At 39.4% G+C, this 18,252-nt stretch overlaps 1 protein-coding gene and 1 pseudogene across 12 annotated transcripts in view; both read right to left on the bottom strand.

Moving 5' to 3' along the window:
- ELF2 (E74 like ETS transcription factor 2) overlaps positions 1–18,252 on the bottom strand; it is a 98,592-nt gene that overhangs the window by 56,068 nt on the left and 24,272 nt on the right. For 7 of the 12 annotated variants that reach the window (XR_004349882.1, XM_032631724.1, XM_032631727.1 and 4 more), the window contains exons 2-3: positions 17,812–17,899; positions 16,132–16,370 (exon numbers count right to left, since the gene is read on the bottom strand). Coding sequence is in view for 10 of the 12 variants with exons in the window: in XM_032631724.1 (XP_032487615.1) it covers positions 16,132–16,203 (72 nt within the window). In the remaining 2 variants the exon portion in view is untranslated. The remainder of the gene's footprint in view (positions 1–16,131; positions 16,371–17,811; positions 17,900–18,252) is intronic. The other 5 variants (XM_032631744.1, XM_032631728.1, XM_032631732.1 and 2 more) reach the window with 1 other exon arrangement.
- On the bottom strand, positions 8,121–12,125 carry LOC116754115 (annotated as a pseudogene).

Genomic DNA, 18,252 nt, shown 5'->3' with positions numbered 1-18,252 from the left:
TGAGGGACACCATTGTGAAATATCACAATCAGGGAACAAAAAGATTCCATAAGATTCCTGAAAGAGAATACAGGTCACATACAAAGAATCAGGACTCAGACTGCAGTCTTCTCAAGTCATATTGGAAGGAAGATGACAATGGAGACATTTCTTCAAAATTATGAAGGAAAATTATTTCCAACCAAGAATTCTTCACCCAAACCATCTTATGAAAGTAACATAAAGATATTTTCTCAGACATAAAAGACCTCAAAATGTTTACCTTCCATGCATCTTTTCTCAAGAAGCAACTGGAGAGAGTATTCCACCACAAAAGTAAATGTTTAGTAAAGACGATAACTTAGGGTACAGAACATAGAAGATCCAATATGGGAGAGAGACGATGGTAATCTTTCGGAGGACTGGATTGTGAAGAGAAGTTCCAGGATGCCAGCTGTGCACTGGATTTAAAGGGCAACTAGTTCAATTGTAGTGACGTGACTCCTGAAACTGTCATCACCAAGACAACCACTGACATTGTTCCTAAGGACAGGATGCCCAGATAGGCCTACTCCAGATTTTTATTTATATCTGGCTTGTCTTGATGTACCTACTCACTCCACCCTGCCTTACTTCCTGGATCAGCTGAGACCACTCATTTTCACCTCCCAGATGAGGTAAAGATTCTGCTTTAATCAATTGCTAAGTGTTGGAAGACCACAAAGGGCTCAGAATCCAAAAATAAAGAACAGCACTCTTCCCATGTGACCGTATACTTGCTGAACAAGCCTGCAATACCCAGCCCATACTAGAGCAATGACAGGTAACTGACCAAGATGGCGTCCTATGTTTCCAAAATTAACTCATTACACTGCTTAATGATTACCTGAGTAGAAACTCTTCAAGCTCAGTGAACCTGACACTTGACTAGTCAGCTTGTTTCCTGGAAGCTTTCATCTAACTACGGTAATGCTGCCCCTTCCTAAGTCAGTGAGCTTAGTACACTATTCATTTTTTCAAAGTAAACGATACATCCACAGAGAATAAAACTGTAAAGAAAAGTAAAAGAATGTAAACACATTAAGTCAGGATAATGGCACCTCTGGGAACACGGATGGGGATAGGAGGTGGGGCACACTTAGTATTTTAAATACTAATAATTACTAGTATTACTAATACTAAAATACTAATAATCTAAAATACTAATAATTTCTACTTTTTAACCTGAGCCATAGGTAATATGTCCTCTTTTTGTTATCCTTAAGTTGAAACATACATATTTTATACACTCTTGTTTTGTATAACACATTGCACAAAATTTTTAAATAAACCACAAAACATAGATACAGTGACTTTTAAAAAAGCCAGTACACACTGAATATTAACCTTGAATTTCCTACTCTGTATCAGACAAAGGATGAGTCCAACTTGCTAACATTAGAAAAAAACTCTTTTTCACAAATGGGGTACACTGACAGTTGAATCTTCATTCATGCTCCTTGATCAGCTTTATAATCACAGCCCACAGTCAGTACCACCCAGCTAAACAACAGCTATTAAAGAGAAGCATGGGATAGGTAAAAACTGACGAGGTCTCCACTCATCAGAAACTCAGGAGGCAACATCGTGAGCAGCATTTAAACTAGTATTGACCCAAGCAATGAATATTTACATATAGTGCAAGGGACTTATAACTTCTTTCATTCTTCTAAAATCTAATAGTATTTTTAACAGTAACATTAATCTCAGATTATCTTCTACTGTGAACTCCCCCACCCATACCCAACCAGTAGGGAATAAATTTTCTAAACTGTGAAATACTTGAGGACTAGAATTCTGTACAGGCCAATCCCTCTATCTATACTCTCTTCCCCACCAACTAGGATTGAGGACCCATTCCTTCGTTGGGTTTTGTCTTGTTTCAATATTTCTATGGTTCCTTGCCTTTAACCATAAAAAAAGCAAAAATCTTTATTAAAAATGTTCAACTCTTCTCTCTTTTAAATGAACTCCAGATCTTTGCTTCTTATTCCTGTACACACCTCTGAAAAAAATAGTCTAACTCCTTGACTCCTTATCTACATATACCTTGTATTCTAGATTCTACCACCTCATTGATACTACTCTCTCAAAATGTCAGTAAGGACCAAACTCTACTTCAGTTTTCATCCTCCTTTACCTTTTTCTGCAGACTCTTATACACTGACCAGCTCCTCATTTTTTTAAAATTAATTAATTTATTCATTTATTTTATTTTTGGCTGCATTGGGTCTTCATTGCTGCGCGCGGGCTTTTTCTAGTCGCGGCGGGCGGGGGCTACTCTTCGTTGCGGTGCGTGGGCTTCTCATTGCAGTGGCTTCTCTTGTTGCGGAGCACGGGCTCTAGGTGTGTGGGCTTCAGTAGTTGTAGCATGCAGGCTCTGTAGTTGTGGCTCACGGGCTCTAGAGCGCAGGCTCAGTAGTTGTGGCGCACGGGCTTAGTTGCTCCGCGGCATGTGGGATCTTCCTGGACCAGGGCTCGAACCCATGTCCCCTGCATTGGCAGGCGGATTCTTAACCACTGCACCACCAGGGAAGGTCCAACCAGCACCGCATTTTTAAAATTCTTTCTTTCATCGTTTTTGTTCTCTTTCTACCACGCTGCTTTTAAGCATCTCCTCTTGACTCTTCTTCCATTCCCAGTGACTCAAATGTAGCCACATTACCAAGGTTCTGTCCTCAGCACCTCCTTTCTCTTTACTCTGTATTACCTTCCCAGGCAACTCCACCCGTTCTTACAGTTTCAAATAGCACGTCTGTACTAACAATTACTAAATATCTATCTTCTACCCTGGCCCATCTCCTGAACTCCAGAACCAAATTTTAAATTACCAACTTAACATCATTATAGGAATGTTCAGCCAATACTTCAAACTTAACATGTCTAAATGGAACAAATTATCAACATCTCTCCCTGTTCCCCCACCCTGTGTTCTTCTCTAAACCTCAGTTTCTTCATATTTAAAAAAAGAGGTTACAATAATAGCTCATACCTCACGAAGTCCCTTGAAAATTAAATGCCACAAAGTACTCAGCACAGTGTCTAGCACAAAGTAAGTACTCAACTAGTGATATCCATCATTACACTGTAACCATAGTAATAGTATTTAAACCTACTACTTGCTCTCAGCTTTGGAGGGCATCTTCTCACATTACAATCAGAATTTTTTGTATTACTTCTCTACACAAAAAGTTTTCATGAATACCCTTTTGTCTTAAAGGAAAGTTGAACATACTAAACAACGGTTTTTAACATTCTGTGAAATATAACCTTCAACCTACCTGTTAAGTGTTGATCTGTGTCTCCTAAAAGATGCTGAAATCCTAACCCCCAAATACTGATTCACTGATTCAAAGCAGTGAATCTGAGATGATCTGAAAATAGGGTCTTTGCAGATGATCCAGTTAAGATGGGATCATAGGATGAGCCCTAATCCAACATGACTGCGTCTTTATAACAAGGGGAAATTCGGACACAGAGAGATACACACAGAGGGGAGACAATGTCACAGGGAGAACATCATATACAAACCAAGGAACACCTGGAGCTACCAAAAGCTAGGAGAGAGGCATGGAAGAGTCTCTCTCACAGCCCTCAAAAAGAACCAACTCTGCCAAACCTTGTTTTCAAACTTCTAGCCTCCAGAACTGCGAGACAGCAAATATCTACTGTCCCCAAAAGTGAAAGTGTCCATGATGTTTGCTGAAATTACCTCCCATTATCTGTCCAACTCCTTTTCACCCACTCAGCACACAGTTCCAGGGAGTCTTCTACAATCCCCTAATCTGAATCAATTTTTCCATACCAAGTACTTCCATGACAAGTCGTTTACCTATTATTACCACTCTGCATTACCCTATATTATAATTACCTGTTTACAGATCCAACTCCTTGACAAGATAATAAGATGATGGAGAGCAAGAGTCCACTTTTATATCAAATCCATTTTTGTATCAAGTCAACTTCTGTATCCTCCTCAACAATACATACCTCATATAAACTAAACTGGCATTTAAGTATTTGTAGCTTGGTTCAAAGAAAGATAAAGCTCAATAAATTTTAATATTAACAGTTACTCATAAATTCAACATCTGCTAATCTATGATGGCGAGTAACTTCATGAGCTTTTTTCTGCCAAATGATAGGGGCCAGTGGCCACTGCACAGAGATATGCAGGTAGTTACTGCTTTGCACTGTAGGCCGGAGTTAGCTATTTTTACTGGGGAAGAAGGGTGGAAAAGAAACGAATCGGGGCGGGGGGGGGTCTTTGTTTTACAATAATATACTAAAAACTTACATCCACCAGGTTATTTTATTTAGGGTCACCACACTTGCTCAAGTCACCAAAATATGCAATGATTAAAATGCGTGAACGCTGCTTCAGCAGGTGTTGGCACAGCTTCCATAGCTCTCCATAAGCTAAGACTGTCAGAATTAGCAAATACAGACACAAGACACCCTTTTAAATGTGAATTTTGGATAAACAAATAATACGTCAAGAATGCCCCATGCAATATTTGGAACATACTTAAAGTAAAAAGTTAGGGCTTCCCCGGTGGCGCAGTGGTTGAGAGTCTGCCTGCCGATGCAGGGGACGCGGGTTCGTGCCCCGGTCCGGGAAGATCCCACATGCCGCGGAGCGGCTGGGCCCGTGAGCCATGGCCGCTGAGCCTGCACGTCTGGAGCCTGTGCTCCGCAACGGGAGAGGCCGCAACAGTGAGAGGCCCTCGTACCGCAAAAATAAAAATAACAGTAACAAAAAAGAGAATAAATGAAAAAATAGTAATTAAAAATAACCAAAAAAAAAAAAAAAAAACCTTAAAGTCTATATGGGTAATTTAAAAAGAAATACCATTTGCATAATATAAAACTCACAGGATAGTCTATCTCAACTAGTAAGTCATTTATTTTCAATCAACTTCACCTATTTTTAATCAAAAATACTTAGGTATTTTTATGTAAATAAACTGCAGCCATTTTAAGTATACAGTTCTATGGATTTCCATAAATGTAGGATTTATGGAAATCCCTGTATGGACTTCCCTGTAACTACCAACACAATCAAGAAACAGAATACTTCTATCACCCGAGAAGGCTCCCTTGCATCCCCCGTACCAGTCAAACTCTCACAACTACCACTACCCACCACCTACTCCCCCACGCAACCACCCGCCCACGTGGGCAACCGCCAATCTTTCTATCCCTATAAATTTTCCTTTTCTATAATTTCATATGTACGGAATCAACGGTTTGGGCTCTTTTGTATCTGAGTTCTTTAAATTAGCATAATGCTAAGATTTATACATGTCATTGCATACATCAGTAGATCATTTCTTTTTGTCGCTGAGAATCCCACTGTATTGACAGACCTCTCTTCGTATGGCTGTAATGGTCCTATTAATGCCTTGCTATCCCCCTCCCTTCCTTTCCATTCCATATCTACTTACAAATCAAACTACCAGATCATGTGGTAATAGTATATTTAGTTTTAAAATGACTGTCGAATTATTTTCCAAAGCAGGTATATTGTTTTACATCCCCACTAGCAATGTATGAGAGTTCCAGCTGCTCTACATCCTCTCCAAACATGCTATCGCTCCGGAATTTTCACCGCTCTATGATAAGCATGTAGTAGTATCTCCTTGTGTTTTCACTTTGTGTTTCCCTGATGGCTAATGATACTGGGCATTTTAAAGCGTGCTTGCGGCTTCCCTGATGGTCCAGTGGTTAAGAATCCGCCTTCCAATGCAGGGGATGTGGGTTCGATCCCTGGTCAGGGAACTAAGAGCCCACATGCTGCTGGGCAACTAAGCCCACACGCCGCCACTACAGAGCCCACGCGCTCCGGAGACCGCGAGCGGCAACTAAGACCCAACGTAACCAAAGATAAAATAAATAAATATTTTAAAAATAAAATAAAGTGTGCTTATTGGCCATTCATAGAATTATCTGTTCAAATCTTTCCCCCAGTTTAATGTATTATCCCCAACTTATTATTATATAAGTCCTTTTATAAGTCCTTATATAAAAGGACTTATATTCCCTAAACACTTGGCAGAGCAAGAAAGCCATTTAGCTCTGTAATTTTCTTTGCAGGAAAGATCTTGACTAGAAATTCAACTTATTTAAAAGATAGAGGGCTAGGACTTCCCTGGTAGTCCAGTGGTTAAGACTCCATGCTCCCAATGCAGGAGGCACAGGTTTGATCGCTGGTCAGGGAACTAAGATCCTGCATGCTGCACTGGCATGGCCACCAAAAACAAAACAAAACAAAACAAAAAAAGAAAACAAAAAAGGATAGAGGGCTATTCAGGCTTGCTTTTCCTTTTGGAATGACTTTTGAGGAATTGCACCATATCATCTAAGTTGGCAACTTACTGGCATAAAGTTGTTCATAATATTTAGTATATATAGTAATGTATCTTTCATTCCTAGTATTAGTAAATTTTGCCTTCTGTTTTTTTTCTTGTGCAGTCTACTTAGAGATTTATTAATTTTATTGATCTTTTCAAAGGATGAGCTTCTGGTTTAATTTCTCTATTGTTTGCCCACTTTCTACTTCATTGATTTATTTTTCTCTTCTTTCTACTTACTTTGGGTTTGATTTTATCTTCATATTCTAGCTTGCTGAGGTGAAACCTTAAGATTGATTTTCCTTTTCTAATATAAATATTTGAAGCTACAAATTTCCCTCTAAGCACTGCTTTAGCTGCGTTCCTCAAATTTGATATATTGCGTTTTCATTTTCATTCAGTTTGAATATTTTCTAATTTCTCTTGTGATTTATTCTTTAATCCACGGGTTATATAAAAGTGGGCTGTTTAATACGCAAATATTCACAAATTTTGCAAGCAGGGACTTCCCTGGTGGTCCAGTGGTTAAGACTCTGCGCTTCCACTACAAGGGGCCAAGGTTTGATCGCTGGTCAGGGAACTGAGATCCCGCATGCTGAGTGGTATGGCCAAAAAAAAAAAACAAACACTGCAAGCATATTCTTGCTAATTTCTAATATAATCCTGCTTTGGTCACACAACTTTCTCTATATGATTTCAATCCTTTAAAAGTTTGTTAAATTACTGAGACGTGTAGCCCAGCATACGATCTTGGCTTACTGTCCATGTGCACTTGAAATGAATACATGCCATTAGGCACAGTGTTCCATAAATGTCCATTAGGTGAAGTTAGTTGATAATGTTATTCAAGTTTTTGATATCCTCATTGATCTTCTATCAATTACTGAAAAAGGAATGCTGCAAACTCTAATACTGTGGATTTATCTATTTCTTCTTTCAGTTCTGTCAGTTTATGCTTTATGTATTTTGAAGCTCTAATCTTGAGTGCATACACATTTAGGGTTAAGTCTTCTTGAGAAGATGGTCCTTCTATAATTTATGAAATGTCTACCTTTATCCCTGGTAACAGTCTTGTCCTAAAACCACTTCAAAATTTTTTATGATTAATATTTGCATGGTATTATCTATATCTATACTTTCACTTTTAAACTGTGGTTATACTTAAAATGAATTTCTTGTATGAAACATAAATAGGTTTGGCTTTTTTTTTTTTAAACCCAATCTGCATTTTAAACAATATCTGCTTTTTTTTTTTAATATCTGCCTTTTAATTGGACTGTTTGGAATATTTATATTTAATATTATCACTAAAACAGGGTTTAAATCTACCTAACTGCTCTTTGTTATTTGTTTCATATATTACTTGTTCCTTTCACTCTGTCTTCTTTTGAATTGAGTATTTTTTAGTAACCATTTTAATTTATAGATATTAATGGCTTACTATCTATACTTCTTTGCTTTATCTTTTAGTGGTACTCTAGAACTTAAAATATGTTTCTTAACGTACCACAGTTTATATTAAAATAATGTTACTTTATGTTTTGCTTTCTGTTTTTTTTTTTGCGGTATGCGGGCCTCTCACTGCTGGGGCCTCTCACTGCTGTGGCCTCTCCTGTTGCGGAGCACAGGCTCCGGATGCGCAGGCTCAGCGGCCACGGCTCACAGGCCTAGCCGCTCCGCTGGCATGTGGGATCTTCCCGGACCGGGGCACGAACCTGTGTCCCCTGCATCGGCAGGCGGACTCCCAACCACTGCGCCACCAGGGAAGCCCGCTTTATGTTTAATGTAAAAAGTTTACAGCAGTGTTCTGTCATGTCCTGCCTCCCATCCTTTGTTCTACTGCTGTCATACATTTACTTCTTTTACTTCTTCACATTGTAAACCCCACAATTCACTGTTATTATTTTTGTCTTAATTATCTTTTCAAAAAATTTAAAACTGATTTTAAAAAGTATTTTATTTTCACCCATACATTAACCATTTCTCCAGCACTTTTCAATGCTTTATGTATACATAAGTTTTAATTTGTTATCATTTACCTTCTGCCTAAAGAACTTCTTTGAGCATTTCTCACAACACACGTCTGCTGGTGATACATTCAGCTTTGGGTCTGAGAAAAGCTTCACTTTGAAGGATATTTTCACTGGATGTATAATTGTAGGTTGACAAGTTTTATTTCTTCAGCAATTTAAGGAAGTCATTACCTTCTGACTTGCATAGTTTTAATAAAGACGTCTGTAGTCATTATCTTTGTTCTTCTGTATGTAATGAGTTTTTTCCTCTGGAAGCTTTTTTCTTCCCCTCCCCCCATATTTCTCACTGCCTCTTTGATCAGGTCTTTATTCAAAATTAGCTGTCCAAAATGATTTGACCGTTACAGATTAAACAAATTTAAGTTTATGCAGCAGCCTTCTTTTCTTCTGTGGTGAGTTCCTTTTCTGCAGGCTTCTTTTCAACTGCTGGTTTCTTGGTCACTGCAGCCTTTTTTCCCACCAAAGGCTTCTTCTGCTTCTTAATGCCAACAGCCTCCTTTCCTTTCTTCCCCACCACAGGCATCTTTCCTGGAAGCCCCTTCTCATCTGATCTGGCTTCTAGGGCTGCTGCTGCCCCATCCATCCGGATTTTGTGGTTCTTGGCCTGGCGAAGAACGGCGTTCCGGCGCATGGTCTTTGCATACGGGTTGAGCTTCAGTGATTCTCAGGTTTTTCAGTGGACTCTTCTTCGGGACTCTGTGATGAATCTTCTCATGTGGTGCTCGGAGGGCTCTTTGGATCTCTGGGCTTTTCAAGATTCTGCTAAGGTCTGTACTGAGCATCTTGTGCATGGGGAGGTTGTAGCTACTTTTTTTTTTTTTTTTTTTTTTGCGGTACGCGGGCCTCTCACTGTTGTGGCTTCTCCCGTCGCGGAGCACAGGCTCCGGACGCGCAGGCTCAGCGGCCATGGCTCACGGGCCCAGCCGCTCCGCGGCATGTGGGATCTTCCCAGACCGGGGCACGAACCCGTGTCCCCTGCATCGGCAGGCGGACTGTCAACCACTGCGCCACCAGGGAAGCCCTGTAGCTACTCTTGAGGGGAGCAGCTTTACGCCAAGTGCCATACAGCTCATCTAACTTGCAGAAAGCACTTTCTGTCCAAATGCAGGAACGTAGCACGTGCCCACCAGGAGCAAGTTTCAAAAGGTTCGGTTTGCTCACATTAGGCAGAGTAATTCCAGGGATGTTTCTGAAGGCCTTGACGATGCGCTCATTACAGACGACGCAGGGTCTCCTGCACTGGATACGGTGACGGTTTCTCATTTAGCTTTTGCCAGCTCTCATTCTCCGAGAGGCGTAGACCTTTCTGATATCATTCCAAGCCTTAAGCTTCTTCAGAAGCAAAACAGCCTGCTTGGTCTTCTTGAAGCCTTCAACTTTGTCTTCAACCACCAAAGGAAATTCAGGAACTTCCTCAACACGATGACCTTCAGACACAACCAGCGCTGGTAACGCTGAGGCAGCCAGTGCAGAGCAGATGGCGTATCGCTTCTGCATTATGTTCACTCTGCGGTGCCAACGTCGCCAGGTCTCGGCGGGCGCAAACACGTGGTCCCCGCGACACATATTTTCAAAAGCACCCTGGCCAGAGTGGTGAGTCCCGCCACTTCGAACTCTGGGAATTCGAGCCACAGCTCTGCCAGTATCCCAAGATTCAGCACTGGTTCGATGACCTGCTAATTCACTGACAGCACTGGGCTGTGCTGTTTTTGCACAAGTTGGTGCAAAGTTCACAATATCTGGTCAAATCAGAGCTTGAACACAGCAGGCAAAGTGACATTTGTGCCACATGGCTCCCCGTTTTCGGAGTACATGGATATCAGTGGGTGAGCACACACCACGGCGGGGAGGGGAGGAGGCCACGCTCCTCTCAACCCAGAGGCTCCCAAAGGAAAAGCTCTCCAGAAGCTTTTAAGATTTTCTTTCTGAAATTGGCTCTCAGCAGTTTCATTATGATGTACCTAATAACGTACCAGTGTATTTGATACAGATGTACCAGTCTATTTGCTCTCTGCTTTATCCTGTTTAGGGTTTAAGTTTCTCAGATCTATGGGTTTATATTTTTCATCAAACCTGGAAATTTTTATAGCCATCATTTCTTCACATGTTTTTTCTGTTCTCTCATTCTGGTACTCCAATTACATTATGTTAGACAACTTGATATTGTCCCACAGGTAACCAAGTCATTGTTCTTTTTTTTTTCTCTTTTTTCAGTTTTTCTCTTTGCGCTTCATAAAGTAGTTTCTATTGCCCTCTTCAAATTCACTGGTCTTTTCTTACACAGTACCAAAGTTATTTTTAATCTTATACAGTGAATTTTTCTTTTCATATAGTATATATTTCATTTCTAGGGGTTTCATTTGGTTCTTCTATGTCATTTACACCTCTCCTCTGAGATTCATGTTTTCTTTACATTTCTTGAGCGTATTTATAATAGCTGTTTTGAAATCTTATCTGCTAATTTCATCATATCTACCATTTGTATTTGTTTTCATTGACAGTTTTTTCTCCAAGTTATATTATTCCTGCTTCCTTGCATTCAACATGATTGGGTATATTTCATATGTCAAATTTACATTGTTGGGTATACTTCACATTGTTCTATTTTAATAACGTTTACTCTGACAGATAGCTACATTACTTACAGATCAACTTTCAAGGCCTGTTTTTTTTTTTTTTTTTTTTTTGGTCCGGTATGTGGGCCTCTCACTGTTGTGGCCTCTCCCATTGCGGAGAACAGGCTCTGTACACACAGGTTCAGCGGCCATGGCTCACGGGCCCAGCCGCTCCGCGGCATGTGGGATCTTCCCGGACCGGGGCATGAACCCATGTCCCCTGCATCGGCAGGCGGACTCTCAACCACTGCGCCACCAGGGAAGCCCTCAAGGCCTGTTTTTAACCCTTTTTAGGGCAAGTCTGGACTCCCCTTTATTCTAGGGCTAGTTCAGCTCTACTGTAAGGCATGACTCTTCCAGAGTCTCCAATGAATGCCCCGGGCAGTTAACAAGGACCCTCCACTCCAGCTGACTGGAACTCTAGGATCTCCCGGCCCTGAGTGAATTCTGCAGGTTTTTTCAGTAAATTACTGAGTTTACACCATTCTGACCATTCTTTGCCTGGCTTCACAGAGTTTCATACTACAGCTGGGGGCTCATTCAGCTCAAGACTAGGGGAACCCAAGGCTGAGTTCCGACGTTCTTCCTCTGGGCAGCTTCTTCCTTTCAGATACTCTGCCCCTCAAATTAGTTGCATTACCCTCTCCAAACTCCAAATTTTGTTTCCTCAGCTCAGCGACACCGTCACACCCTGCTTGGATTCCTCCTTCCCACGCTGTGGTCCAGAAAGTGGCTCCAGGCAGTAAGTCAGCACACCCACTTCTCTCTTCTCAGGAGGCACAGCCTGGCACTGCCTGTCGTCCGACTGTCTCAGTCCATTCGTGCCACGATAACAAAAGGCCGGACTAGGTGGCTGAGCAACAGCAGAAATTTATCGCTCACGGTCTGGAAGCTGGGAGTCCGAGATCAGGGCAGCAGCGTGACCAGGTGGGGGCCTTCTTCCAGGCCGTAGACTTCTTGGTGTACCCTCACGTGACAGAAGGGGCAAAAGATCCCTCTGGAGCCTTTTATAAAAGCTCTAACCCCATCCATAAGGGTTCCCCCCCCCCATGACCTAATCACCCCCCTAAAGCCCTACTTCCGAATACCTTCCTAATCATCATCATCTTTGGAAGTCTGGATTCAACCTAGGAATTTCGTGGGGGTCACAAACATTCAGACCGTAGCCGCATGTCTCAGAACCGTGCTTTCATATGTTTTGTTCACTTTCCTAGTTGTTTATGGTGGGAGTATAAATCTGGTCTCAGTTATTCCATCACCGTGTGAAGCGGAAGAACTCCCAATCTTGTTTGTCTGGAAGCAGACGCCCTCTAAAACTTGCACTCATTGTGTTTTTTAAAATATACTTAAATCCTTTTTTATTTTTTCTGCATTAATTCCCCATTTCTACGAGACCTACCTGCTATATATTTCCTTTGCAAAAACTGCTCTGGCTCCTCCTTTATGTTTGCTCTTCCATATAATCTTTAGGTCCATATGACCAACTTCCCCCAAACTTGCCCTAGCATCTGATAGAGATGGAATTAAATATATAGATTAATTGGAGGAAACTGACATCCTGCCTAATACTGACCCTTCTCGCTTCTCTTACCCTAATACGAAGTATATCTCTCTGTTTACTGAAGTCTACTTAAGTATCATTAATTAGTTTTCTTCAAACAAGTCCCATGTATCTTTTACATTTATTCTTCAACATTTTACATTTGTTTATTTTCTGAAAGAGATCTTATTTTCCATGATCTCTTCTAATTACACTCCTTACAAAAGAAAGCTAGATATTTTTATGTTAATTTTGTACCCACCAAACTACTAGGCACTCTTATTAGCTCTAGTGTGTTTTCGTGGATTCCCTTTGGTTTTCCCAGGTGGCAAATCATATTATCTGCAAATAATAATTTGGTCTCCTTTATAATATTTATGTATTTTTTCATTATCTGGTCTGATTACAGGAAAATGTTAAATAATAGTAATGGTAGTGCACATACTGACTTTCTCTCCAACTTTAGAGAAAATACTCCAGTACTTCACCATTAAATAGGATTCTAGCTCTTGATTTTAAGTTTCTTTAATAATGTTAAGGAAATATACATCTATATTATTAAGAGTCTTTATCAGGATGAATACTAAATTTCATAAAAGCCTATTTCATCAAGTATTTTATCCTAACATATCATATGGCATATTAGTAGGTGTATATATTATATTAATGGTTTTCTTAAAATTGAATTCTCCCTATGTATCTAAATCCTATTTGGTAATTGGATTTTTTAATATATGACTGCATTTTATAAATTTATTATGATTTTATTTATGATTTTTGTATCTATACTCATTAGTAAGATTATAGTTTACTTTCTTTTGGTATCTTTGTCAGAAATAGAATTATCCTAATTTAATAAAATGTATTACTTTTATAAACAGTAATAAAGTTATAAAAAATACAGCCTAAAAATCACTAACAACTCTCCAAATGCCCACCACTTCTCTTTTAATTAAAAAAAAATTTTTTTTAATGGAGTATAGTTGACTTAGAATGTGTTGCCCATCACTTTTTAAACATTTATTTTTTCTTCAGATTCTGGAGCTATCGTAATAAAATCCTGACAGGTCATTTTTCCACCCCAAGCTACACTTTAGAGTATACATAGTTTAGATATATATTATACATACATTCCTGAATAGCTGCTTGTAAGACAAAATTCTATCTTTCAAATACCACTATCCCCAAAACTCACTTTGTAAAATCAGGAGACGTTTTAGATACTAGTGGCTTTTCTTTCTTGTAGGAATTCTCTTCCCCAAGTGTTTCTACAGCCCAATCCCTTATGCTATTTAGGTCTAAACTAAAGTGCCACCTCTTCAGAGAAGGCTTCCTTGTCCACCTAATTAAAATACCGCTACCAACTTTCCATCTCTCTCTAGCCCTGATTTATTCTTTTTTTTTTTCACCATTTTTTTTTTTTTTTTTTTTTTTTTTTTTTTTTTTTTTTTTTTTTGCGTTACGCGGGCCTCTCAATGTTGTGGCCTCTCCCGTTGCGGAGCACAGGCTCCGGACGCGCAGGCTCAGCGGCCATGGCTCACGGGCCCAGCCGCTCCGCGGCATGTGGGATCTTCCCGGACCGGGGCACGAACCCGTGTCCCCTGCATCGGCAGGCGGACTCTCAACCACTGCGCCACCAGGGAAGCCCCTGATTTATTCTTCATAACCACTGTGAAATACTTTATCCCCAGTGCCCAGAAAAGTAACTGACATTCAGTAAGTGGTCAACTAATGTTTGTTGAAGGAACAAATGAATGAAAGTAAGTGGGCACCCACTTACTTGGGTATAATTTGAAGAAAAAGTCCCCAAGAATAGTTTCCTCCTTTCTGGTGCCACACTTCCTAAAATGCCTATGACAACCTTATAAGGCTACTGCATAAATCATTAATCAATAATGCCCTGGTAAAATTATTTCACTTATCAGATTCTTTCTTCCATAATAATCAGTTCTTCAAGCCTTGAACACCTGGGGTTCCATGTAAATGAAGAAAAGTATAGAGTCTTCCAGAAACAAGCTCGTACTCTTTTTCTCATAATAGCAGTACCCAGTCAGCATATGGTAAATATAGTCTGCCTACTGTTCTTGGCAGCTCCCCCCATAGAATTAAATACCAACGGAGTAAAACTATGGGGCAAAGAGAAAGTACTTGAAGAAGCAATAATTAGTCTGGGTGATATAGGAGGGGACAGAAATCCCGAGCCCCTCATTTCTTTGGAGAATCATACCTGGAAGTAATCATACAGAAAGTGAATCTTTAAGAAAGAAGTAGAAATTGATTATGAGAATAAAACATGTTCTTTAGCTGTGGCTAAAGACTTTGAACCAGTTTTCGATTCAAATACAACAGGAACATTTCAGTTACCCGGTCCACTGAAAACAAACCCACTGAACTTGCCCACAGCTATCTTGGAAGACTGCACAGACACCAACCAAGCAAGCTAGAAGAAAAATCCAGATTCCAGAACACACAGCCTGACATCCTAACTTGTTTCTCAGTCATGGTACTAAGTACCAGTAAGAGCAGTATCTTTCACAGAATACAGAAAAAAAACAGATTTTTAAAAATACAGTAAACTCTCCATTTTCTCATCTTATCTCTGACCAAATATTTGTCCATTATTGTGACAGCATTATTCCATTTTAATTTAGGTACTTCCCAATAGTCAGTCTTTATTTATTTATTTTTTTTTTTTTTGCAGTACGCGGGCCTCTCACTGTTGCGGCCTCTCCCGTTGCGGAGCACAGGCTCCGGACGCGGGGGCTCAGCGGCCATGGCTCACGGGCCCAGCCGCTCCGTGGCATGTGGGATCCTCCCGGACCGGGGCACGAACCCGCGTCCCCTGCATCGGCAGGTGGACTCTCAACCACTGCGCCACCAGGGAAGCCCTAGTCAGTCTTTATTGAATGGTGGGAACAGAAGCCAGGCCCTGGAAGTCCATATATTTCTGGTACTGTTACTTTTCTACTCCCATCTCTTATTCTTTAATGTTATCAATAACAAAAAAAATAACCAAATATGCGAAAGCTGCAAAATTCTTCAAGTATAAAATTTCAAATACTGAACTTCCTTTCTGATTTACCAATTATCTAAATTCTTAAGTATAAATAACATGATTAAAATATGATGGATTCTCACTAGATGTAATTACTAATTACTGAATTAGATGTAATAACCCAAAGACAAAGGTAACAGCTAAAGGAGACACAAAAGTCTAAATTAAGATGAATGTAACTTAGGTGTTTAGGTATAGTACATGCCTATACACTCTCAAATCCAAAACAATGGATTCTGTTAGGAATTTAAATCTCTCAACTAGTACTACAGTGTTCTTTCTTTCAATTTTTTCCTCCCAGTTCATTCCAATATATGCAATGTTCCAACAACTCAGGCCCAGCAGTCCCTTCCTCAACCTTCTATTGCCTAATTACGTGAGGACACATGACATACATACACAGTCTCATGCATTGTATATTTCTCCTCTCAAATACCTGTTCCCCATTAAATTCAAAATCAGTTCATGCATTGATTTCTATGAACAAAACAGAAATGTAATACATTGGATGCCTAACCTCTTGATTTTCTACTCCACTGCTGGAAAGCTCCAAAACAGAACCTCCACTGTCAACTACTGCTGATGTCATTGTTTATTCCCTGAGGAAGCTTCAAACGCAATCAGTCGACGTAATTAAAGGTTCATGGATGATTGCCAGTGTTACAGGTTTGCACTATCATGTTTTAAAAGTCCACAGAGAAGGAGTGGAGTAGATATCCAGAAATCCAGTCTTCTGAAGATGAATAACCAGAGAGCCTAAAAAGAGGAAGAATTGAAAAATTATTAAAAAGATACAAAATGGATATAAAGCACAACCTATTTTGCATCCAATGTTTAACATTTTTGTAAACTAAGAGAAGATAGGCTTATACAGCCCTGTGTCAAAAGAGGGCAGTAATGAACATGCTGCTCAGAGCTGTCAAGTTCGTGAACAATCTGAAGTAAGTTCTTACCAAGCTACTGCACACTGGTGACCTGATGACATCTACATTCTAAGAGATAAAATGTTATAACTTTCTCCCCTTATGAAGATGTACTATTATTCCTGAAATATTCTGGTAAAAATTCCTGAAATTAAAAAAAAATTTATGCACTGAAAACACAAAACATGCTGGACCAACTTCCAAAATTATTCATCTATTTAACAAATTAAAAGATTTATTGGCTTGTAAATATTTTTTTTTGACCGTGCCGCACCCCGCGCAGCATGTAAGATCTTAGCTCCCCGACGAGGGATCGAATCCGTGCCCCCCCCACCCCGCCCCGCCCCGCCGTTCAAAAGCACGGAGTCTGAACCACTGGACCACCAGGGAAGTCCCTGGTTTGTAAATGTTGCATTCGTCTTTGGCTGATTTGGCTTGTTTATGTGAATAATTAATTAGAATTATCTTTTTTCTGCTATGGTAGCAATCTCATTTTGTGTTCACATTTTGAATACTCATACAAGGTCTATAAAATAGATTAATTTGAGTAACTTATACTTTCAAACAAAGTAGTTTGAAAATAAGGTCGTGAAATGACTTGGAATGACTTTAATATACTTTATCATTCTTTCCTCAATAATTTTTTTGCTATTGGTTCAAAATGCAGTATAGCAAAGGGTTTCAAGAAAACGTAATTAAAGCTTTTTCCCTACTAGAGATGAACACCAGTATGCACATCACCTAGATTTATGCATTAGATTATTCTAATAATTCTAAAAAGTTACACTTTATTTGATTTTGTGTATGTTAAATATTTCATAGAGAAATTACAGAGATTTCTGACAGGATTTTTTTCCCACAAAAATTTAAGAATGCAAAAAAATTAAGCATATTTAAAGAGAAAAGAATAACCGTTTCTAATTAACCATTCCATTAATATGTGGCCTATATTAAATTTGAACACTGGCACCATACAGATATGGAAATAAAATATTAAAGAATTTCCATAAACTTATACAATAAAAAGAAATACCTGGAAAAAAAAGCAGAAATTTCACCTCACTACTTAAGACCCATTCAGTACTATTAGTCTCCTTTTTGATCTTATCAACAGAAAATGGGATAGAAAGTATTTGTATCTTAAGAGTAAAAATTAAGAAAAATCCACAATCCCATCACACTAAAGCTTACGGTTATCACACAAGGTAACAACTATGTTCAATTTCTGTTTTCTAATCATATAGATAGTAATAGCAGAAATAACTTTTACTTACAATTTGAATGTTAAGTAGTCTAAGCATCCTTCACTATTTTCACAACTTGGCAAGAGTTAAAATATAAACCAGCAGCTCTCTGGAACTACTAGTGGGGGGAAAAAGACAGTATTAATATAATTCTATTAAAAAATATTTTGCCCAAAATAGGTGTGATTCTGACAGCAGGTACTTATTACAACAAACCATCCCCAAAGCCTGATGGTACACATTTTATAATGAACATAATAAAGAAATTACTCCTGGGTTATTGAGGAATCAAGAGTTTTTACCAAACTTAAAATTTTAAGTCACCACTAGATACCAAGTATTGAGTAACGACAGATTCCAACATACATAGCTTACACCCCACATCATGGGCTATATTTCAATCAACCAACAGGATTTGAACACATGGCTGCAGGTATAACCCCAGATCCCCAGAAGTATAAAATCAAGTTT

This window comes from Phocoena sinus, chromosome 5 (assembly GCF_008692025.1).
Source record: "Phocoena sinus isolate mPhoSin1 chromosome 5, mPhoSin1.pri, whole genome shotgun sequence".
In the NCBI taxonomy this organism is placed as follows: Eukaryota; Metazoa; Chordata; class Mammalia; order Artiodactyla; family Phocoenidae; genus Phocoena; species Phocoena sinus.
This window is presented reverse-complemented; position numbering and strand designations above follow the sequence as displayed.